We start from the raw sequence: 25,882 nt of genomic DNA, 5'->3' as shown, positions 1-25,882 counted from the left end.
GTCTTTAGTAAAGAAGAAAACACAACTGAAAAAAAAAAAGGAGAACAATTCTTCATTTGCTTCACAAATTACAGGGCAAAATTCCATCTTCTAAATTGCAGGTTTACTTATATATAAATTGCTAGAAAGCTATTTTCAGGGGTCAGAAACTATCTTTTGTTGGTGCTGGCCTTTTAAATAAAATACATAGTGTTAGAATCTGATTCTGTCACAATCTGGAACTTCTATATTACAAAATACAATTTTAGTTAACCTACCCTACAGCACAAATCAAACAGTGAGTTATATTTTAAAATCTTTCTCTGGAGAAAAATGGTGTCTTCTAGATAGTCACGACAAATAAAAAGTTTTTAAATTGCCTCTGTCATCAAATTTCCATACATATGTATGTAGTCAAACACTTTCTTTCTCCCACTCTGCAAATTATACTTTGGTTTTCTGAAATCTCACAATGTTTTAAAATTTTGCAAAACTCTAACAAAAATTGAAACTGACCATAGTTTTGGTCTGCCCTATGTACAACAAACTTTCTCAAAAACAATGTATCTTGGCCAGCACAATAGAGAAAAACTAGGCATTTTTAACCAGAACAGAGGAACATTCTGGGCATTAATGCAGATTTGGCATACACAAGTGGGGAAAGATGATATGTAAGCCGAGTTCAGTAAAAACAGGCACTGAGTTAGAGGCTTGCGGGTAGAAATAGGATTGAAAGTGACATGATCATCTAAACAGAAAACCTCAAGTCAGCTATAAAAACAAAAATAAAAGTCCTCCTAGGAATAATAAATGAATTTATTAGCAAGGTTGCAAGATGCAAGGTGAACACACAATTATCATTTCTAAATACCACTAAGGTACAACTGGAAACTTAGGTATAAAATCTAAAACATATGGGTATTTGGGGGATCCCTGGGTGGCGCAGCGGTTTGGCGCCTGCCTTTGGCCCAGGGCGCGATCCTGGAGACCCGGGATCGAATCCCACGTCGGGCTCCCGGTGCGTGGAGCCTGCTTCTCCCTCTGCCTGTGTCTCTGCCTCTCTCTCTCTCTCTCTCTGTGACTATTATAAATAAATAAAAATTTTAAAAAAAATTAAAAAAAATAAATAAAACATATGGGTATTTGTATTCGATAAGATCATAAAAAGCAGATGAGAGAAATAAAATATAGACAATGGAAAGACACACTGTGTTCCTGGACTGCAAGACTCAACATAGTAAACATCTTACTTTTCTCAAAAATTTTATAGATTTAACAAAATTCCAATAAAGTCTTTCTTGCAAATATGGATAAGTTAATTCTAAAATTTATATGGAGAGGCATCTGGCTGGCTCAGTTGGTTAAGCATCCAACTCTTCATCTCAGCTCAGGTCTTGATCTCAGGGTTCAAGCCCCATGTTGGGCTCCACACTAGGTGTGGAGCCTCCTTAAAAAAATAAACAAATAAAATAAAATAAATGAAAGTAAAATTTATATGAAACAGCAAAGGAACTAGGGGCGACTGGGTGGCTCAGTGGTTGAGTGTCTGCCTTTGCTTCAGGGTGTGATCCTGGGGTCCTGGGATCAAGTCCTGCATCAGGCTTCCTGAGGGGAGCTTGCTTCTCCCTCTGCCTGTGTCTCTGCCTCTTTCTGTGTGTCTCTCATGAATAAATAAATAAAATCTTTAAGAAAAAAAAGCAAAAGCAAAGGAACTGGAAAAGCTAAGTCAATTTTTTTTTTTTTTTGCTAAGTCAATTTTGAAAAAAAAAGGGAAAAAATTGAAAGAATTACACCATGTGATTTAAAGAACTTATAGAGTACTACAGTAATCAGAATAATGTGGTACTAAAAAAGGAAAAGACACATAGAATAATGAGGCAGAATGAAGAATTAAGAAACATACCCACATAAATATGGTTGATTTTTGACCATATTCTCAGTTGAGAATGCTTTACAAAGCATAGTGTTTTCAAAAAAAGTTGGAGCAATTGGACATTACATGTGAAAAAGTAAATTTGACCTTTAATCTTACTCCTTATACTAGAATTAACTGAAGATGTAAACTACGAGCTTCTATCAAAAAGTGTAAAAGAAAATCTTTGTGACTTAGGGCCTAGCAAAGAGTTAATAAGACATGGCACCCAAAACAGGTCTGTTGAAAAAACAAACTGATAAATTAGACTTCATACAAATTAGAAATATTTGCACTATAAAAGACACAGTTAAGAGAACAAAAAACCCCACACTGTTTTATTTCTCTCTCTTTAATCTCTGTATGTCTTCTTTTTCTTGCTTTATTGTACTGGCAATATAACACTGAGTAATGGTGATGAAATTAGACATCTTTGTCTTTTTTCCTAATCTTTGGAAGAAAGCATCTGGTCATTTCACCATTAAGAATAATATTAGGGCAGCCCAGGTAGGTGGCTTGGCAGTTTGGCGCTGCCTTCAGCCCAGGGCGTGATCCTGGAGACCTGGGATCAAGTCCCACATCGGGCTCCCTGCCTGGAGCCTGCTTCTCCCTCTGACCCTCTGTGTCTCTCATAAATAAATATTAAAAAAAAGAATAATATTAATAGTAGGGTTTTAATAGCTGTCCATTATCAGATTGAGGAAGTTCCTTCTATTCCTTGATTCTTGAGTTATTCTTATTAATACACAGTGAAATCTATCTAATGTTTTTCTGCATCAATTGATATGATCTTTCTTAGACTGTTAATAGGTTGATTATATTTACTGAGTTTTGAATATTAATCCAGTTTTGCATTTTTGGATCAAGATATATTTTTTATATATTAATATAAAAATATTAATTTGGTCCACTTGGTCATGATATATTATTTTTATATATTACTAGATTTGATTTGCTAATATTTTGTTGAACATGTTTACATCTATGTTCATGAAGGATACTGAAATGTAGTTTTCTTACTTTGTATGTTTTTCTGGTTTGTTTTTAGGGTAACGCTGGTTTCATAAGATGAACTGGAAGAAATTGTGTAGACGTGGTGTTATTCTGTAAATGTTCAGGAGAATTTACTAAGTAAAATCATCTGTAGTAGAGATTTCTTTATTTAAAAGTTTTAACTATAAATTCAATTTATTTAATAATTACAGAACTACTGTGGTTAGCTACTTTGCTTGGCTAAATTTTCATAGCTTGAGTTTTTCAAGAAACTGGTTATTTCATCAAAGTTGTCAAACTACTTGAATAGAGGTGTTCATTTGTATTCCCCCTCATTCTTTTGACACCTGTAGAGTCTATAGTGATTTTCCATTTCTTTCTCCTGATATTGTGATTTAACACTTTTTTTTTCTTTGTCAGTCTTACTAGAGATTTATCAATTTTGTGGACCAAAGACCCAGCTTTTGTTTTTTACTAATTATCTCTATTTTTTTTCTTCTGTTAGCTGAAGTCATTTATTTTTGCTTTTATTTATTATTTCTCTTCTTCTGTTTGCTTTGGGTCTATATTGTTCTTCTTTGACCAGCTTAAGGTAAAAGCTTAGATTATTGATTTGAGATCTTTCTTTTTTAAATAAACATTTTTTTCTCCTTTTACTTTAACCTATCTACATCATTACATTTGAAATGAGTTTCTTGTAGATAGTTTAGTTGTAGTCTTTAAATCCATTCTGATAATCTCTATCATTTAATTGGTATATTTAGAACATTTACAGTTCATATAACTTAGCCAGGTTTCGACTTAGGTCCATCATTTTATTATTTGTTTTCTGTTTGTTCCCTGTTTTTCATGTTTCCCTTTTCTACCTCTTTTGGGTTATTCGAACATATTTAATGTTTTAAATTTATTATTTTTTTGTACTGTATACAAAATAGTTTTGTATTTAGATAGTTTAAAATTTTATTTTAGTGGTGGTTCTAGAGATTACAAAACTTACTTAAATTCTCAGTCTATTCAGAATAAATATTTTACCACTTCAAGTGTAATACAGAAAATTTATATCCTTTTACTCTCCAGGTTGCTTTATATATATGACACCCACATTGAAAATCCCTGACAATGTTATAATTTTTGCTTTCAATATTTTAAAAAGCTTAAAAGCAGAAAACTAGTCTATTATACATTTCTGTTGCTCTTTCTTCATTCCTGATGTTTGAAGGTTCCCTTTGGTATCATTTCATTTCATTCTGAAGAAGTTCAACTTCCTCTGCTGGCAACAGATTCTATTCTTGTTGCTTCATCTGACGATGTCTTTATTTCACCTTAATTCCTGCAGGGTATTTTCACAGGATATAGCATTCTAGGTTGGTCGGCAGTTCTTTTCTTACTGTGCTTTAAAAATCTGTTGCCACTTTCTTTTTGGTCTCCATGGTTTCTGATAAGAAATCTACAATCATTTGAATTGCTGTTCCCTTATTGGAAAAGTGTACATTTCTCTAGCTAGTTTCAGGAATTTTTTCTATGTTTTTAGTTTTCTAAGACTAGATGTGACTGGACCTTAGTTTCTCTCTGATTACCCTATTTGAGAGTTCACTGAGTTTCTAGGATCTTTAGGTTCCTGTCTTTTTCTAAATTTGGGGGTTTGTTAGCTATTTATTTTTTCAAACATATTTTTAGCATCTTACTCTTTCTGAGACTTCAACAACATTAATGACCTTTGGTCATTGTCCCACAGGTCTCTGAGGCTCTGTTTTTCTGCTTTTTGTTTTTGATCCATTTTCCCCTTTGTTGTTCAGATTAGATAAATTCTATTTGTCCATCTTCAAGTTCATTGACTCTTTCCTCTTTCATCTCTTTTATGCTATCTAGCCGATCCAACTCATGTTTTATTTCGATTACTATCATCTTTAGTTCTAAAATTTTCATTTTAGAACTTTATTCCTGGTTCTTCAAGCCAAGTAATTTTGAACAATACCTGAATATTTAAATATTATAAAGACTCTGGGTCTTCTTTAAATCCTTGAGAGTATGATATTTATTTCAGCATGTAAAATAGGCCAGTTAGATTTAGGCCACAAGTTGCAATATGTCTTCTGTGGACTTAAGCTTCAACATCAGTTCAGTCTTCAAAGCCTTTGTTGTGCCGTTTGGATCTGTTCCAAATAGGTATCATTCAGTGAGTGTTCAGTCTGGGACCTCAGTATTCTGATAGTTCCATTCTTTTCTTTTCTTTCTTTCTTTTTTTTTTTTTTTTTAATAAAGATTTCATTTATTTGAGAAAGAGGAAGAGAGAGAGAGAGCATGAGCAGGAGGAAGGGCAGAGAGAAGCAGACTCTCTGCTGAGCAGGGAAGCCCAGTGTGGGGCTCGATTCTAGGACCCTAGGATCATGACCTGAGCCAGTGGCAGTCGCTTAACCAACTAGGCCACCTAGGGGCCTCTGTTAGTTCCATTCTTAAAGTTTTTATGTATATTGATTAAAATCAGATTCACATATGACAAACGTGTAGCTAAAGAGTAGGCCTAGAAATTTAAATAATAATATAGGGTTCCTATCCTGAGCTCTTCTTATTCCACAATATTCCCAGTAATTTCTGATTCCCTAGGCTCCTGTTCTTGTCCATGGACCAAAAAGCTGGGGCTTTAGTTACTCTGCTTTGCCATCCATTTCTGTGATAGTAAGCAGCAAGAAGAATAGGGGTGGGGAGGTGAAAGAGGGATGGCAACCACACTGCTGATTTAGTGATATTTTGAATTCTCATCTTCCCCAATTTGTCTACCATTTACTTTTTCAAAACCTTCAAATACCTTTTCTATGCATTCTGTTTAGATTTTATATCTGTATTCAGTGGCAGACAGTGTGGAGTGTTTTTACTCCATTAACCTTTAAAAAGCTGGTTTAACCAGAATTCTGACAACAGGTTTCTGTTAAGTTATATTCCTACTAAGCCTTGTTCCATAAAACTTATGCCTGCTTGCTCACTTACACTAGCAATACATACTTTGGTCCATACAGGCTTAGCAGGTTCTCTTTTAAGAGTACCCCCACTCCTTCCTTATGGCTAATGAAAAAGGCGGAAGCCTTCATTTCCCTTATCACACAGTCTTTCTGATATCAAGCAGAGGTCCCCTAAAATTCAAGTCAGTGCCCTAAAGAGCAACAGAGAAATGGTAGTTGAAGATTATTTTATTTCTGATGTTTACTACGTGTCTCTGTTCATTTTTTAAGTATAACCATGGCAATATTCACTTTAATCAAGTCCAACACATGTTAATAAGTTTCCTTAAAGATCACATAAGCTCTAAGAGGTAAAGTTTAATAGAAGTACCTCTTGATGCTAAGTACATAATTTTGAAGGACAAAAACCAAGGATAAATAAAAATTAATAAAAACATGACAATATTCACTTTAATCAAGTCCAACACATGTTAATAAGTTTCCTTAAAGATCACATAAGCTCTAAGAGGTAAAGTTTAATAGAAGTACTTCTTGATGCTAAGGACATAATTTTGAAGGACAAAAACCAAGGATAAATAAAAATTAATAAAACCAGAATCTAAAACCTTAGGCAGAATTAGAGGAGTAGAATGAAAAATGAATAAATCAAGAATTACATAGTCCCTCCTCAAATATAGGGACACATTAACAGGAAGGACTAAATTATTTAGATAATTGTGACACTGACACCATGGGAAATCCAAAAATATGTTTCTTTTTTGTGCTTAAGGAAGGCAAGGCATAAAAAATAAAATGCAAGTGCTGAAAGTACAAAACGCAACAGTAGAGTTGTCCTTTGTAACAAATGATCCAAAACCACAAAGCACTGTCATCTTCAGTCTGATTTTGCTACAAACTTTTGGAAAGTGATAATAAGGCATAAAGCAAAGGAAGGAGTTGAGAGGTAAGTAAGTTAATGTCTCCCCCAAAGCTTATGTGTGCTGTCCAACAACACATAGATTAGTAGCGATGAAAGTAGCTAATGCCACGAAATGGGAATATTTAAAAGAATCTAAAAAACAAAGAGAAATAAAGTACACTACTGATTCTGAGTTCAGCAAAGAAATAAGAATAGTGTCTTGTTTAGATTTCATAATTAAGTGTACACAGAAACAATAAAACCCTACCATCAAATAACAGATGTTTTTTTTTAAAATAGTAAAAATTTAAATAGAATTTTAGATATGCTTTGTAAAGATTGACTAAGCTAAAATTCTCAATAATGCTTATAATCACTTCTAATTTACTGCAACCTACTGGGAAAAACAAGGTTAAATCCTAAAGTATTCTACAAAATAAGCAAATAGTACCATATTAAACACTATTAACAGTGAACCCTAACCCAAAGGAACCAACAAAACAAGTTACAAAAAATTACCCCTACCTCACCTAAAATTCAGGAATACCACAATAGAAACACAGGATCCCTCTCAACCCCTCAAAGAAAATTTTTAGGCAGGCATTTCACCAAGCTCAACAACACATGGTCTGAGTATTTTTTTCTCCTAAGCACTAACACTAGTTCTTATGATGTCAAAGACACTGTCCAGAACACCTGAGATACTTGGAATCTGGAATGTAGAGTCCAATGCCTTGCTAGTCAACCCTTCTAATTCATCCCTTCCTTTCAGGAAAATAGCACATTCCACATATTCTCAATTAGACTTTCTTCCTTAAACATAATAATTTATGTATTGTTTCATACAAATAGAACTTCCCTCCCCTTATGTCTTCCCTTTACATGTTTATTTCTTTTCAATCTTCTTTCTGGTCTTCTTGAAAGAAAACACACACATAAAGAAAACCTAACATATCCATGGGTCAATCCCAAGTTTACTTATTTAAGAGCTTGATGGCTTCTATCTTAACTGTTTCTATAGCTAATGTTCTTAAACTTCTATTTTTTCCTTTTATAAAACCTGACCTTTTCCTAAATTATGACAGCTATGTAACGTAAGCAGAGCATGTACTATTACATTAATCTTAAATACAGTTGACTCTTGAACAACATAGGTTTGAACTGCATGGGTCTACTTATATGTGATTTTTTTCCCATACAGTGTAGTGTAGTACTGGAAATGTATTTTTTCTTCCTTATGATTTTCATAATAACATTTTCTTTTCTCTAGCTTACTTCAGTGTAAAAATATAGTATATAACATACAGAATATATAACTATATTTTAATCAACCAGTAAGGCTTCTCATCAACAGAGGATTATTAGTAAATACATTTGAGGAGAGTCAAAAGTTATAAATGGGGGGCACCTGGGTAGCTCAATCAGTTAAGTGTCTGACTTTGGCTCAGGTCATGATCTCCGGGTCCTGGGATTGAGTCCCATGTTGGGCCTCTGCTCAGTGTGGACTCTGCTTGTCCTTTTCCCCCTCCCCCTGCTCATGTGCTCTCTCTCTCTCAAATAAATAAATTCTTTTAAAAAATGTTCTATGTGGATTACCGATTGCACAGGAGGATCATGCGTTGTTCAAGGATCGACTGTAGAAGGAAATGGGAGTAAGTTCAAAGAAGTAAATTAACTTCTCCAAAGTGAGATGCAGACAATGGCTAGTTGAATCTAGAATTAAAGACTTCTGACTTGTTGTTCAATTTCATTTATAATACATACTTCTACCAAAAGGTAGAATGTCTCTCAAGCCATACAAATCCTATACTTCAAAATTAATGCATGCAATCTTCTGATGATGCTCTAAACAAAATATTATCTTTCCTATGTAAGGTACACCAATTAAGAGATACAACCAATTAATGTCTCTTGTGAAAATACCCACTAAGAAAATGAGTATACCTTTCCTGACTCCAAGAGAGAACTCACTGAATGGTAATTAGACTATGCCAGCTCAAGATGCCAACTCTTAGATTCTCAAACCACAGTATTTTGTTTGACTTTCTATGACCATTTAGTCAAAGGGAAAATAACAGTGATGGATTTTCCTTCCCCTCCTAGACCAATGGTTCTAAGTATGATCTCCAGAGCAACAGCAGCAATAGCAAATCACTTGGAAATCTATTAGAAATGCAAATTCTCAGGCCTAACCCAGACCTACTGTATCATAAACTTGGGATGGGGCCCAGCAAACTGTGTTTTAACATATTTTCCAGATAATTCTCACATACACCAAAGTTTGAGAACCACTGTCCTGGACTATCAGTGTTTTGAAATATTTGCACCTTTTTCTCTACGTACATAAGCTTTTCACAACTTGTCATTTTAAGAATGCCTTCTCCACACTAAATTAATTGGACTGACAGAATATATTTTTAATGACAAGTTTCACTTTATCCTGTCCAGTGTTTCTTGAGTTTTGGCTCACGCAGAATAAGCATAAAACTTTAAATAGAAATTGAGATAATTTAAAAATTAGCCTTAAGTATCACATTTCACTGACTCCATATCTGTAAAAATTTCATTTAAAAAATATCTTTTGTCTTTCTCATACTGAAATAACATTTTCTAATCAGTAACAAGTCTTGTGATTCACTATTTTATTTCTTGTACAATAATACTTTATGGAGAATTGCACTACTTGTAGTATTTATGTTCTATGTTTTCTATAAACAAAAATCCTAAATACTTCAGGGTACAAATTTTCTAATCTGCCAAGCAATTTAATCATTTAATACTTTTGCCCAGTTTCTACAGGTTGCAGTGGGAAGCTAATGTACTAGCAGGTACACGTCTTGCATTCCTTTTTTCTTTCTTCTATTGTCTGATAACATATTTAAGTGGGAATGCTAGGAATTGTTAAAAGGAAGTAAATGAATTCTTTGTCTTACTCTGCACAGATGTGCTGAGTTCACATTTCCCAAAGGAGAAAGAAGATACTCAAAAGGAAATAAGGGTCACATTATATATAACAAATGTTTTAAGGAATCAGGATATATGAACTACAAGGTCAGTGGCTTGCCCCTCAGAATTCTGGATGATGTGGTAAGAAAAGAAAACGTCGAAGGCTAGATGGTAATCTAGGACACACGGTACATATTTCGACAAGTCTACATCTGCGTTAAGCAAAGATGTACCTACTTGTTTGAAGTTAGAATTTGGCAATTAGTAATCTATTTTAAACCTTTCATAAATGATAAAAATGGAGGAACATCAGTACTTTCATTTTGGAAAAGTAGGAAAATTTTTAAAAATCAGAATTTAAAAGTATCAATATTTAAAATATAAAGTTAACAATAGAGAGAATGCTTATAATATTTTTTTTTTCAGGCAAAAACAGAAAAAAAGGGGGGGGGGAACTGCCCCAAAGTTGAAACTAAAATGTCTGAATTACAGAGATACCCAAAGACACTTTAGCCAGACAACAAGAAGGTTTTCAAATAGACAGATAACCTGTCAGGTCAATAAGAACAGTATGCAGCAGGAGCTACTTCAAGGACTGAGACTAGACTGGAGGCAAATCCCACAGGCAGCCTATTTTTTTAAGTGCCAAAAAGAATGACAAAATCGCAAGAAGCCTACAGGAAGGATGAAAAGAAATTATTAACCACCTTTATAAAAACCTGCCTAATTTAACACAGTTTGTCGTTACACCCAGAATGCAAAGAAGAAATGAATAGACACTAAAATGGTATTAGAAGAAAACGCACAAGAGAAATGATCAAGATTGAAACTCTTAATCCTTAAGAGTTGAAACCACCATGGATTATAAAAGTATATTTGATGGGGACTCAAGTTCAGATTTAATATTTATATGACAAACATCATTGCTAAAACATTTCCCAGGATCAATAAAGCCTACAACTTCTCTAAAGATTTCCTTGGAGTTCTGCACTCATAAAGTGCTGTTCTTTAATCTATTTCCTATGACCAGTTCAGGTAGGTAGTTACCTGGAAAAGGAAAGTAAACCAATTTCAAATAGAGCAACTGAAAGAAATCCATGCTAATTTTCACAACTGAACAAAGAAAACTGCCCAGAGAGCCAAATATCAAATAACAATAGAAACAAAAGCTTTACAGTTTATACCAGTGTGATAACAATTGGCATATCCCAAATGATAACCTTACAATTTACCATACAAGAGAACACTTCAACTCTATCAACTCTATATGAAGATAAGGTCAATGATTTTTGCAACCAAAATATGGTATCCCTGTGTGTTTGATTCTAAATTAGAGACCCTTGGAATATTAAAGTTATTAAAAGATCTAGGGGTCAGAGGAATGACAAAAATGACAATATTGTAGTTTCCTCAAACATTTGCAACTAATAGAGTGGCTCTGTTCTTGGAATGAAGCCAGTGTATTTGATTTTTTTTTTTTTTAAACAAAGATTTAGGATAGTAAGCAAGTAGAAAACTTTCAAAATATATATATATATATTTTTTTTTTGAGAGAAATACAGTCCTTTAAATCTTGCTAGGAAAAAGAAATAATGGAGGTGCAAAAAGGGTAAAAAACAAGTTTGCTACCACCGGCTCTCATTGAGAGGTCCTTTTTTTTTTTTTTTTTTACACATTTACACAAAAAATAAAAATAAATACAAAAAATAAAAATACTGTCCACCTATTCATTCCTCAGGAAATAATTAAGTACAATATTAAATGAAAAAACAACCAAATAAAATCATTCTATACAAACCTGAAGGAAAAATTAATCAATCCAGATGTTTGTGAAGGTTTATGAAAGAGGAATAGACAGGAAAAATCTTTTAAAGATAAAAGGGCAAGCTTTCTGATATATATTTTCCCAAAAGTAGGTAGAATTGGAAGAAAGTAAGATAAGCATCTAATCAGTCCTTAATTTAAAAAAGGGGAATGCCCGTGCTTCAGAGCAACAATAGGTTGCCCATTCCCAAATAACCTATGAAGCCAGGCTTTCTTAAAGAGAGTAATTGGTAAGGTTCTCATACTAATTTTTTAGATAATATCTTTAGATAAATTTTCCACTGAAAAAGAAATGAGTATGAGAAGTGTTCTGTTGTTGAAATGAAATGTTTCTGGCTTCAATCCTTTCTAATGTTCTTCCTTTCCAGTTCTCCTGATCTCAATCCAGAAACCTCTGCATCCAGAGTTCATGCATTTTCCTTCTCTATTTTAGTGAAAACACACCACATCGATTGGAAGAATCTTACTAGATTTCCATTTGTTTTGCCTTAGCTCCTACATTAATCCAAACAATAAGGGCCTTTAAAACATTCATAAATAACCTGCTGCTGCTGGCACCTAGGAGCCGAGTGCTGCAATGTTAAGCAACAACAAATTTCATAGTTCAAGAGGCACAGTTAAGGAAAAAGGTTGCTCAGGAAATCACTCTTATTTAGCACAAAGATCCTTAAAAATTGCATGAAATCAGTCAAGTAACTATAGAAACCAATTTCTTCAGCTCCATATCACACGTCTCACACCTCAATTGTCTTTATTATCGTCTGCTGTCAGATCCTTAATCAGAAATGTGAACAGGCTTGATGATTTATTCAGCAGGGAAAAGAATCTGTAGGTCAAGTGAAAAATTTCACACACACACCCAAACACACACCACATCTTCAACCTTAGGTACTTTCATTTCCTTCTGTTCTCAGCAGCTCTGGGGGCAACTCCAGTGAGATCCAATATTAAGGCTCAATTAAAATAAGCTCCAATTAGTGGAGCTTTTTTCTCTGGGGCTAGAAAAGTCAGGAAATGGATATTGGGAAATGTAAAAAGTCAGCTACTGAGAGGAGGCTGCAGACATAAATGAACTTATTTGTTGATTTCTACAGTTGCTATGCAGAGGCCTCTGGGAGTAAAAGCTTAACCAGTCTAAGCTATAAACTAAAACCCCTGCAGCTAAACATGAACTGTGTGAAACAAGGGCTCCATTCCAGAACAGAAAACTGCTGGGCCCAGAAAATTAAAAGCCAGAGGCGTTTTCCATTTAAAACTAAATCCCAGTACCACCTCCCAGCCAAAGAATTATAAGCAGTATCAGATTTACAAAACGAACAATTACCCTGGAAAAATGTAGCCTATTGTACAGTCCCAGATGCTAAATCTCAGAAGTTTCTTTTTTTTTTTTTTTTTAATCCCACATTATATTCCTCCAAGTACACTGCTGTAGTTTTACAAAGAGCCATTTCTAGACAGGCCTAAGCCTTGAAAATAAATTTTAAAAAGAGAGCACATAACTCATTGACCTCATTTGAAGGACTGCCCTTGCCTTCAGCAGTTCCTGTCTTTCCCCAAGGCTTCTGCAAATGGTATGCAACAGCAAAATAAACCCTGACCTAATTGCCAGGAGAGAGCTGCCAACCTTCCCTCCAACACAAAGACAAGCATGGTAACTTGAAAGTCCTACCTCTTTGGCTTTCTGCTTTAATCTCAGCTGTTCTGGATCTTCTTTATTGGAACGACTCTATCAAAGGAAAAGAAAATTTTAATAGAAATTACTAGCATCTAAACACCATAGTTGCCGTTAAATATTTAATAAATGACAATTTTCTCTTGTGATTGAAAACCTTAGCTCCGGGGGAAAATGCCTCAACCCAGTCTGGTGCACTCCCTCCTTTACGCCCCCTCCCTCTCATCATCTGGGCCGGCTGCTGCAGTTCTAGCCCCGAGGAAGCTTATACTGAAAATGATGCTAACAATGTCAGTCAGGTCCAGTTGAGGCATGACGTTGTTCTTGTTAGAACAGTAAAAACTAAAAAATGGATGGTACAGATGAAGGGAAAGAAAAGAAGGATAATTGCTGGCTCAAATGAAGGAAAGCAATCAACACTGGCTAATCTTCAGGTGAAGCCATTTTGGAAAAACATGGCATTTCAAGGACTATTAAAATCAAGGATCTCACTGGGTGATGTATGAAATTGTTGAATCACTATATTGTATACTTGATATAACACTGTATGTTAACTGGAATTAAAATAAAAACAAAAATAGGTAATATAATATCAGGAACCTGACTTTGAACCAAATCAATCTCCTTCAAAGTATAATTTTTTAAAACTATATAGAAAATACTTCCCCCCCCCAAAAAAAAAGAAAAAAAAAAAAAAGAAAATACTTCCCAACGTTTTCATTAGACTATCTTGTCATCTTTGGGTCCTCCATAGCACTTAATTGAATACTATGCACAAGTAAATGCCTAATAAATTTTTATTGACTATTGCTTTCCATATTGATTCAGTTCAACATTCAAAAATAAATAGTCTTACAGGACTGCTAGAAGGAGAGATCTACCTTCTATATGCAATGCTATGATGAAGCAAAAGGTAAGGGACTTCATTTCTGAGACTATGAACTTTTGTCCACTGAGAAATATGCTCAGAAGTATTTTTTCTCATTCTGTTTTCTAACTCCTTATAAAGCTGAATATTTGTTCTATGAAATGCAACATCAGCTAACTAAATATAGCTAGCAAAATAAAAGCTAAAATATTTTCTTATTTACTAAGTTATGTGATAGGTTTTACTGATGTATCAGTACTTTTGTTAAAGGGAAGTACAAGAAAGAAGCCATTTAGATTTAAAAGTGCCTTGTAATTTAAAAAAAAAGATTTTATTTATTTATTTGAGAGAGAGAATGAGCACAAGCCGGAAGGGGAGGGGCAGCAGGAGAGGGAGAAGCAGACTCCCTGCTCAATGAGGCTTGATTCCAGGACCCCAGGATCATGACCTGAGCCAAAGGCAGCCGCCTAATGGACTTGAGCCACCCACACACCCCAAGAATGCCTTGTAATTTAAAACATATTAAGTGTTTACTTATATAAGGCTACCAAAAGCTAGTAACTTTTTTCTTCATTTTTGTCTCCTATCTACTAAAACAACTTAACTTCAGCCCAAACTACAATAAACTCCCTTATTATTCTACCTATAACAATAGGACAATAGGGGTCACCCAGTCTGGGTGGCTTGGCGGTTAAGTGTCTGCCTTTGGCTCGGGGTGTGGTCCTGGAGTCCCAGGATGGAGTCCTGCATGGGGCTTTCTGCATGGAGCCTACTTCTCCCTCTGCCTGTGTCTCCACTTCTGATTCTCTGTGTCTCTCATGAATAAATAAATAAAATCTTAAAAAAAAAATAGGACAATAAGTGTGTACATATGTATTTATTTTAAAAATGTGTATGTATGTTATATATTTGTAAGTGTATGATTTTTGCCTAGTATGAAATGGGCACATTTGAGTATCAAGTTTTTATCAGTCAACCAATATTTTATTAATTATTCATAAATAAATTCTACTCTGTGTGACTCTATTCTGAGCCTGGAAATATAGAAATGAAATAACAAGACAAAGCCTCTGCTTTTGAGTGACTTATATTTTAAGAAGAGAAAAAAATAAAACAAAAAATTTTATAAAAATGAAACACAGTTGTGATATGTAACACATTTATGATGGGGAAAAATAAATACAATTGCTCATGATAAGCACTATTAAGAAAATTGGATGATGTGATAGAAAGGAATGTATGTGGGGTACTTCTTTAGCTAGGACAGGAGAGAAGACATCTGAGAGAAGTGACATTTGAGTAGAGATCTGAATGACAAGGAGGCAGCCACGCAAAATTCTGGGGGAAGAATAAGCAAAAGGCAGTTATTGCAAAAGCATTAAAATGGGAACAAGCCCGGGAAAGTTGAGGAAAAAAGGAAGGCCTATGTGGCTGGGCCATAGAGAAAAGTTGAAAGAGATAACGTTGGAGACCATGTAGGCCAACACCATGTATGGAGTTGGGGTTTAATTCTAGTTATAATCTAAAAAAGCCACTAAAAGGCTTGGAGCACAGGAGTGACATGCCACTGCTACCACACTTTAGAAGCATCAGTCTGGCTGCTATGCAGTGGATGCAGCACTGTAGAGATCTGAGATCAGAAGCACAGGCTTCCAGAACAACTTAGGAGACTACTCTACAACAACTGTGGTTTTAGAAAAAGATGAGGGAAACTTGAACTAATGTCATAGCAGAGGAGATTAGTTTGAAATATATTTTGGAGGCAGAGCCAACTAGATTTATGGATTGGATGTAGGGTGTGAAGTAGAGAGAATAGATGATTTCCTAGGATTCTGGCCTAAGCAATTGGAAAGATGAGAATGCCAACTTTCTAAGGCAGTAAAGGCCAAAGTAGATGTAGGACATGGGAACTCAACTTTCAGGTTGAGATGCCTAATTAGCAGTCTACAATGCCCACTTGGCACCCCCAAAGAAGGTCAGTCTGACTGGAGCAGACCAAGTAAAGAAGGGAGGGATATGACAGGTATCTTTTAAAATCTGGTAAGAAATTTGGATTTTATTTTAAGTGTAAGAGAAAGTCACTAAAGGCTTTCAAGTAACAGAGATATGCATGATTTGTTATGAAAACATTATTTTGACAACAGTATGAAAAATAGATTGTAGAAGGAAAAGATCAGTTAGGAGACATTTTATTAAAAGTCCACTGAAAGATGATTTAGACCAGAGTGGTGACAATGGTGATGAATAGAAGATGATTAATACACTTGGGAAACACAACAGGAAGTGAACTGCATGTAGGGAGAGGAGAGGACTCCTAGGATTTCCTGGCTTGAACATCTGGGCAAATAATAGTGTCACTTACTAAGTTAGGAAAACCTATTGAGAGTAAAAGGTATTATGGGGGGAGGAAAATCAAAAATTCTTTTGGACACATTATATTTGAGATGCCTATTGGCCAACCATATGGAGACTTAGTAGGCAGTTAGCTATATCAAGTCCAGAGTTCCCCAAGGTAGACTGAGTTGGAAATATAAATTCAAGACAGAAGCAGAGAAGAAGCCCTAGGACTGGGCCTGGATACTCTAATATTTAGAAGTCTGGTAAAGAAAGAAAAACCAAGAGAGAGTAAGAGTATAAAATATTATATGCAATAATAAGTAAACAAGTATTTAATAATTTATGATCTTGTTTGCAGCATAGTAATTGGAAATAAAATACCAATAAACCACTTCATTACATTGGCTGTGTGCTTTGTTTATAAAATACTTGACGGGTCAAGGAAGAGCATCTTCCTATCCCAGCTGTTCTTCCCAGTGCAAGAGGGGTCAGTGTGAGGACTGAGATTGTGGGCCAGTGAGAAGCAGCAGAGTGATAAGGTTGTGGTGCACCACATCCTTGTAGGGGGTTGGAGCACATGAAGGTATGTATAGATCAGTGGCCAAGAATGCCAGATGATGAAGGGCTAGAGAGACTGACCAAAGCATGGGCTGGTGGGCATGACTGCCAATTACCTGGGCATTGAAATGAGGGCAGGGGAAACAGTGGTAGCAAACAGAGGAGGCAGCCAGCACGGCTGTCTGGAGATTAGTTAGACTGAGCGAACAAGTAAATTGAAGACATAAGTAAATATATCAAGGATAATGAGAGTCAGGTTTCTGACTGTGGAAAAAGTATTTATAAACACAGAAAGATTTAGGCTAGACAAAGCCCTAAGATACTAGAGTCAGAGGTATCTATATAAACTTATGGTTTTAGAATATATACACTACATGCGTAATATACATACACCATAAATTTATCTCCCAGATCTGCCCATTTGAGAGGGTCTACATGTAGCAATGAGCACACTGTACATTCTATTCTTGGGTTTCCAGATAACATTCTCAACTAAAAAGATGCAGGATTCTTTGTAGAAATGGCTGATTCCAGGGCTGAGGAAAGACAAGCAAAAGCTGGGCCTGGAATAAATTGTGCTAAAAGTAAGAGTAAGTTCAGTGAATGATGGCAACATGAGTAATAGACAGATGTGCCAGCTGGAAGAGTCTCCCACTCAGGAGGAATTTGAGTATCAAAATAAATAATGATAGTAATGGATTATAATCTATTGAATCAAATAGAAATCCAAAGCCATTTTGTTATGAATGAATAAAAGAGAAAGAAAAGCTCTTCCACATAGAATGCTAGTAAATCTAAAAGATGATGAAAATTAAAAAATCACCTTTTATATTTATAAGTAGTGCCCATCATAGAGGTAGCTGATTCAGGTAGATATCATCTATGAGCACTAAAGTTGATAGGTGCAGGTTTGGTGAGGAGGGAGATATTGGTATAATCTTGAAATACCTTCCTATGAAAAACTAATTGATTATAAAAGGGAAAATGGCAAATTTGAAATGGAGAGAATTGGCAGGCACCCACATGACTGGGTGATCAAGATTGTCTTACAACAGGATTAACTGAGAAGAATGTATCTATTCCTGCTAAGAATTCATAGCCTAAGTCATGAGGAACTATCAGATGAACCCAGGAATTATCAGTCACCCTACAGATGGTGAGGCCTGTACTCTTAAAATCTGTCAAAGACATCAAAGAGAAAGTCATAAAATCTGACTAAAGGAGCCTGAAGAGATGACAACTGAATGAAACACATATTGTTGAATGGGAAAACGGACCATGAAGGAAAAGGAGACTGGGAGGAGACAGTTGGTAAAATCTGAATGGGGTCTGTGGATTACATGGCAGTGTTATACTGGGTTATACAGCAGAATGTTCTATTTTCACAAATATATGCTAGAATGTTTAGAAGTTATGGACCTCAGGGCTGAAGCTTACTTTCAAAAGGCTCAGAGAAAGGCTAATTAGAGATGATAGTTGTACAACTTGTAAATATACAAAAAAAAACCTTGGAATAGAAAGAAAGGGGTAGCCCGGGTGGCTCAGTGGTTTAGCGCCACCTTCAGCCTGGGACTGAGTCCCACGTCGGGCTCCCTGCATGGAGCCTGCTTCTCCCTCTGCCTGTGTCTCTGCCTCTGTCTCTCTCTCTGTGTGTCTCTCATGAATAAATAAATTAAATCTTAAAAAAGAAAGAAAGAAAGAAAGAAAGAAAGAAAGAAAGAAAGAAAGAAAGAAAGAAAGAAAGAAAGAAAGAAAGAAAGAAAGACACAGAGATGAAAGAGAATAATGGTAAGGGGTGTGTGTGCATGTGTGTATAGAAAAGGTGGAGATGGAGAAAATGCAGTATGTGTTTAAAATGGGGGCATCTAAGAAAAGGAAATGAGGATCCTTCGTATAGTTCTGACAACTTTCCTGTAAGTATGAAGTACTTCAAATTAAATTAATTTTTAAAAAAGTGATTAGTATGTGAAATACTCTAAACGGGGAGGCTGCCAATAACACTACGAATTAAAACTAAAGTGTTTATTTTTTTTTTAATTTTTTATTTATTTATGATAGTCACACAGAGAGAGAGAGAGAGAGAGAGAGAGAGGCAGAGACACAGGCAGAGGCAGAAGCAGGCTCCATGCACCGGGAGCCTGACGTGGGATTCGATCCCGGGTCTCCAGGATCGCGCCCTGGGCCAAAGGCGGGCGCTAAACCGCTGCGCCACCCAGGGATCCCAAAACTAAAGTGTTTAAAACAAAAAAAATCAGTCTAGTGCCCAACCTTTAGGACTATGCGTACAGAGAAATGTGAAGCAACAGGAGGCAAACCACCGTAGAACTAGTTTTCCTTTCATCTAGCACTAACAGTCCAGGAAAATATTTCAATAAAGGAGAAAAAAATTAAAATATTATATATATTTATAAGATAAATACCTTTCTTTTTACCTGTTCTTTTATTCTCTAACCCATTTCTGCCCATTCGGGGCAGATTTTTGTTCCATATAATCCTATTAATCCTAATTTTACCCATAAATTTCCAAACTTTCCTCTCTCTAATTCAACTTGGCACCTATGAAATTATATCCTTAAAAAGACCTTGAACATTTTAAAAAACATTCTTACTTGGGGGGTGCCTGGGTGGCTCAGTCAGTTAAGTGTCCAGACTTTTGATTTCAGCTCAGATTATGATCTCAGGCTCTCAAGATCAAGCTCTGCCTAGGGCTCCATGCTGGGCAGGGAGACTGCTTGGAATTCTTCTCTCTCTCTCTCTCTTCCTCTGCCCGACCCACCCCCCCCTCAAATAAATAAATCTTTAAACAAACAATTTTTAGTTGGGGGTAGTAAGTATGATCCTAGACACACAGGAACTGATAATGAGGAGACAAAAGATTATACCTCTTAAAATAATTAACTGAAATTCACATTATTCTGGCTATGAGAGATTTTATTAATAATTTCATTTAAAGAAGTCCTTCAGAGAAACCTAAAAGCCTAATAAAAACAGGACAGTTGGCCAATAATAAAGCCAATTCTAACCTCCTTGCCAGGTCATGGTCAATCATAAATCACATACGCTCTTACCTTGGCTACCCTAAGTAACATTTCTCTTTCTTCTAAATCCTTTCTCTGTTTTTCCAATTGATCTAGCTTTTCGAGAAACTTGAGTTGTGATCTGGTATCACTAGACAGGATGTAATTTTCACTTGCCTGGAAAAAAAGAAAAAAAAAGTGTTACAATGATCCTAGGTAATACATTCTACATTAGGTATTATAAATCAGCTAACAACAATACCCATGTACATAGAGAGCTAAATTTTCGGGAGGTTATTGGTATTTCTGATGATACATACAAAAAAGAACCTTAGTCATCTTTAAAAGTTGAGAGGTGATTAAGCATTTAAATTTCAGAGCTTTCCTAGTAGGCCTCATTCAGAGGGGAAAAAAGAGAAGCCAAATAGATCCTAACAATAGCAAATAGAAAGCAAGAAAGTGTACCATGTATCTATAGTCTAAATCTTTTCAGTTAAATTATTGTCCATCTAGGCAGACCTTAGTATGATTAATTAAATCTTAGGTCCGTGAAAGACAAAACCAAAAACCAAAAACTAATCACTTCACCAAAAAACTGACCAAAGATCAAAGTTATCAACCTTGTTTCCATTACTGTGTTGGTTTAACCTTGACAAGTGAGTACATCTTTAATCAAAACGCAATATAAGATAAAATAGCAAACATTTGAAATCCTAAGCCTGTTTTGAGGATTCCTTTAAGCTATGAACTTGAGTAGAAATTACAGTCAAAGAAATTAAGTGTATATACAATTTAAAAATGAAAGCCATAATGAAGTATTTTTGTCTTAAGTCACTTCATAAAATGATAAAATTTAGTGTCATTTATTCTGATATTCTAGAGTGTAAGACAGTGCTTTCCAATCTAAATATTTTGTAATTTTCTTCATCTGATATGACTACCTATCTTTACTCTCTAATACACATAAGATGAGGGGTCAGTGGTGGGCAATCTTCCCAATCAGCATTTAAGACATCTTGCCATCTAGTCGTCTAAGTAATTCAGACATTCAAGCTATGGGATGGAGACTAGGGGAGACTGTATAATAGGAAAACTGAAATGTTTTTAAACATTTAGTCCAATAGTCAGTGCCTGGCTTAGAAACCATAGGTACAGCACCAATCCCATCTTTGTTTTATCCCATGCTTATGGCTGATTCAATTAACTGGGACCAAGAGATTTCATATGCCCGAGATTCCTTCTAAATTAAATTTTTATTGTTGGTATTTAACTAGATCAAAAGAGTATTACGTAGTATAACGAACAAGGATGTATTAGTGCTACTTATTTTAGTTCATGTTTAATACAAAATGAATTCTCAGATGCTTTTAAAGTTAAATAATATAAGATAGAATATGGAATACATTATCGACCAACCATGAGGCATAAACATAATAACCAGTGGTTTCTTAAATACTTCATCTCTACCATTTTTGTGCTCAGATACTCTGGAGATAGTTTACTGACAGAATTTAATTTTAAAAGGACAACAAATACTAAATTAAAAAGGGGCACAGACTTTCTAAAATTTAACCCAATCTCATCCCTGTGCTAAAATCTCTTCTTCTCCCAACTTGGGATACAAATGTATCTGGCTTAATGCATCTTTCCTTTATTCTTACAGACGTTAAACAAATGAGTGCCTCCCCTATTCCTGTTGATTCCCCAACCTTATTTAAACAGTAACTCCAATCTTAAAACATTGTTTCCTCTCTACCAAGCTGGCCTAACTTGAAGTCTTTATGCACCACTAAATAGAATGGTTTAACAATGAAAATGTAAGGAGTCAGACCAAATGATAACAAAGCAAATCAAGCAAATCCCATCTAAAGAAAGCATTACAGCCCCTTTCAACTAGAAAACACTGACGGGACACCTAGGTTGCTCAGTCAGTTGAGCACCTGTCTCTTGATTTTGGCTCAGGTCATGATCTCAGGGTCCTGGGATTGAGCCCCGAGAGAGGTTCCACACTCAGTGGGGAGTCTGCTTGAGGATTCTCTCTCTCTTTATCCCTTTCACCTGCCAGCTTGCATGCATGTGTGTGTGAATACATGCTCTCTCTCTAAAATAAAGCAATCTTAAAAAGAAAAAAGAAACACTGAAGCTTCTCTATAGCCACTGGTGTGCAGAAGAAGACTGTAATATACCTTCAGTGGGAAAACACCTGGCACTAGATCAAAAGCTTTGTATCACACGTGTCACTTTCTACTTCTTTACTTAAATCTCAGTTTATGGACTATGATTAATTAGATAATTATATATAAACATGTGAAAGATTACCAAAAGTAAATGGATGTCAAATGGAAAGAGATGATGGAATTTTGCTTTTAATAAAAGTAAGCTCGCTTTTGCGAAATTCATGGGGTAAAATTTCCCACACTGTACAGACAAAAATAAATCCTATCAGGGATGAACTAAAATATAAGGACAGGGCTAAATTTGTGACACAATGATTATTATAATATCAAAGCCCACAAAATAAGTATAATTTTGAACTATATCCAAATATAACTAAATGATTATTTATTTGTTTAAAGAAGGATAATAATGTAGCTACAAATTCAGACAGTGGTATTAACTGTATTATGGAATGAGTGTGGGGAAAGGCAGACTGGGGAAAATCAATCAGGATAGGCAGTGTACAGACAAAAAAGTTAAGGAAGTGTTAGCTTTAAGTTAAGTTACTGAGGTTCCAGGTGGGGTAGATACTATATATCATTTTGCCTAGGGCAACTAAATCCTTAGAACATATGCTATTGATATACAACAGAAGAATTCCATCTGAAGGCTGGAACACACAATAGAGACTTGAATGACACTCACAATAGTAAACCCTACTTGGAAAAATTCTCTTTCATACTAAATTGTACAGTTACATTTTATATAGAAACTGCCCATTGTAAATAAAAGTTCACTCATTTATCTTTGAAAATACATGGCAATTGAGGTAGAAATAGAGGAGAATTCAGGTTTGAAAAATTTGAAAGACTTTTAAAAAGTTACAGTAAAAAGTTAAAAAAAAAATTTCTCCATATCCCAATACTGAAGGCAAACTGATTTTGAGTCAAACTAGATTATTACAAATTTAGGGTGTTAATTGTAATCCCCAAAGTAACCACCAATAAAATATCTAAAAAAGTATATACAAAAGGAAATGAGAAGGGGACCCAAATAGTATGTAACAACAATAAAAATGAAACCAAAAAGGCAGTAATAACAGAAGTGGGGCGGGGGGAGAAAAGCTACAAAGCATATAGAAAAATGGTGAAATAGCACTTTCCCCTTATCAATAATCACTTTACATGTAAATGGATTAAGCTGCCCACTCAAAAGGTAGAGACTAACAGAATGCACAAAAGACTTGATCAACTACAAGTCTACAAGAGATTCACTTTGGATGAAAAGTCATGAATAAACTGGAAGTGAAGGATAGAAAAAAAAATTCATGCAAACAATCAAGGAAAATAGAAATGGCTACATTAATATCAGGTAAAATAAACTTTAAGTCAAATTGTTAAAAGAGATAGAGATACACAAGGGCGCCTGGGTAGCTCAGTTGGTTAAATGTCCAACTCTTGATTACCACTCCAGTCATGATCTCAGGGTCATGTAATGGAGCCCTGTGGTGGGCTCTGTGCTAAGCGGAAAGTCTGCTTGAGATTGTTTCCTTCTCCTTCCCTCTGCTTTTCCTCTGACACTGGCACACACTATCTCTTAAAGAAATAAATCTTTAAAAGAGAGAGATAAGCAAGGGCATGATATATTGACAAGAGTCAATTCACCAAGAAGATATACATACCAGACAACAGCACCCCCAAACATATGAAGTGAACATTGAGAGAACTAAAAAGAGAAATAGTTCTACAACAACAGGTCAAACGTCTTCAATCTCTTCTAGACAGAAGATCAAGAAGGAAATAGAGGACCTAACATTATAACCCAACTAGATCTACGAGACTTTTATGAACTTTTATTCCAATTAACAATAGCAGAATACAGATTCTGCTTAAGTGTACGTTGAACATTCTCTGAGATCATACATTAGGCCACAAAACAAGCCTATATAAATTTAAATTGATCAAATCACAAAAGAATCTACTCTGCCCATATGGAATGAAGCTAGAAATCAACAATAAAAGAGAAATTGGAAATTTCACAAATATGTGGAAACTAAACAACATACTTTCAAACAACCAAAGGATCAAAGAAATCTCAAAGGAAATTAGAAAATACTTAGAAATAAATGAAAACAAAAACACATGTACCAAAACTTACAGAATGCAGTGAAAGCAGTGCTCAGAGGGAAATTTATAGCAGTAAATGCTTACATTAAAAAAGGCAGATCTCAAATCAGTAACCTACTTTTATACTTTAAGGAACTGAAGTAAAAAATGAAAGTGGGATCATTACTGCTGATCTTACAGAAGTAAAAAGATTTTTGAAGAAAACACTATAAACAACTATATGCTAACAAAACAGGACCTAGAAGAAATGGACTCTTTCTGAAAACACACAAAAAGAACTATTGATACTGTTTTTCCCCCAAAGCTTTTTCTCCTGATGATCACTTATTTTTATTTTTTTTATTTTTTTTATTTTATTTTATTTTTTATTTTTTATTTTTTTTTTTTTATTTTTTTTTTATTTTTATTTATTTATGATAGGAACACAGTGAGAGAGAGAGGCAGAGACACAGGCAGAGGGAGAAGCAGGCTCCATGCACCGGGAGCCCGACGTGGGACTCGATCCCGGATCTCCAGGATCGCGCCCCGGGCCAAAGGCAGGCGCCAAACCGCTGCGCCACCCAGGGATCCCTATTTTTTTTTTTTTATTTTTATTTTTATTTTTTTTATTTTTAAGTTGGTCCTGCATATTCTTATGAAGATTTATACAAGTGAAGACCTATAAGCAACTATCAATAGTTCTTCCAAAGTTCAAAATAAAGCAGAAAGGAGAGAAAATAGAATGATTCTTCCAGGGAACTTATGAGTGATACAGTAGCTGCTATTTCCTTGAGTTCCTTTTAACCTATGGCTAGGACATCGTGACAATGACCACTCTCACAAACTCAAAACATTATAAGGTTATCCACATACCACACTGCACAATATTTGATCTAGCTATCAACATTTCTTGGTATAGGGGGGAAAGGTTATCTTTTTCTTTTTCATCACCTAATAAATTCGCTCTCCACTAAAACCATAATACAGAAAGACAGATAAATCAAGTGCTTTCATCTTAATGATGGCAAGTGATTTGGTTCATACTACTAGAGACAAGACAGGCTATCCTTGCATTTAATTTGTTTAAAAAGCAGCCAATAATGATAATGAGCAGCCCCACCATTAGCACTCAATACAATTATTTAATTTATTAAAAAGGACAACAATGCTAGCATAGTACAGAGCACTGAAGAGAACAAAGCTATCCAACATTCTATTCTAATATATTCTCCTTTCCAATCAAAAGCTATAGAAGTCTCAGGCAGAACAGATGCGTATCTCAATCTACGCTGACACAGAACCTTTGGGTACAATTCTAAACTCTATGTTAATTTTGTCATGTAAGCATATCTAAATCAGGCAAATTAGGAGTGAAACTCTTGTCTACCAATATGGACTATGTCTCAACCATTTCCTTTAAACATATACTTCAAATATGAATCCATACCAAAAAACTACCTTTAACATGACAAAGAAGAAAGAGTTTGTACTTCTTTAACGATTTCCTTTACCTTGTAAGTTGTCATTCGATGCTGAGCAATTGTAGTCAGTTTTTCTAGAAGGCCTCGTAATCGCTCCTGTGTTGCATGGGAGATCAAGTTCACAGCATCAGAGTTAAGTTCTGTAATGTCATGCTTTTTACCTGTAGAAGCAGAGAAA

General features: G+C 35.1%; 1 protein-coding gene across 1 annotated transcript in view; it reads right to left on the bottom strand.

Annotated features, from left to right (window-relative positions):
• The window catches only part of TAF4B (TATA-box binding protein associated factor 4b), a 126,009-nt gene that overhangs the window by 31,193 nt on the left and 68,934 nt on the right, over positions 1–25,882 (bottom strand). The window contains exons 11-13 of the mRNA XM_041726875.1: positions 25,735–25,865; positions 20,013–20,138; positions 13,179–13,235 (exon numbers count right to left, since the gene is read on the bottom strand). Of these exons, the coding sequence (XP_041582809.1) occupies positions 13,179–13,235; positions 20,013–20,138; positions 25,735–25,865 (314 nt within the window). The remainder of the gene's footprint in view (positions 1–13,178; positions 13,236–20,012; positions 20,139–25,734; positions 25,866–25,882) is intronic.

This window comes from Vulpes lagopus, chromosome 1, assembly GCF_018345385.1.
Source record: "Vulpes lagopus strain Blue_001 chromosome 1, ASM1834538v1, whole genome shotgun sequence".
NCBI classification, from domain to species: domain Eukaryota; kingdom Metazoa; phylum Chordata; class Mammalia; order Carnivora; family Canidae; genus Vulpes; species Vulpes lagopus.
This window is presented reverse-complemented; position numbering and strand designations above follow the sequence as displayed.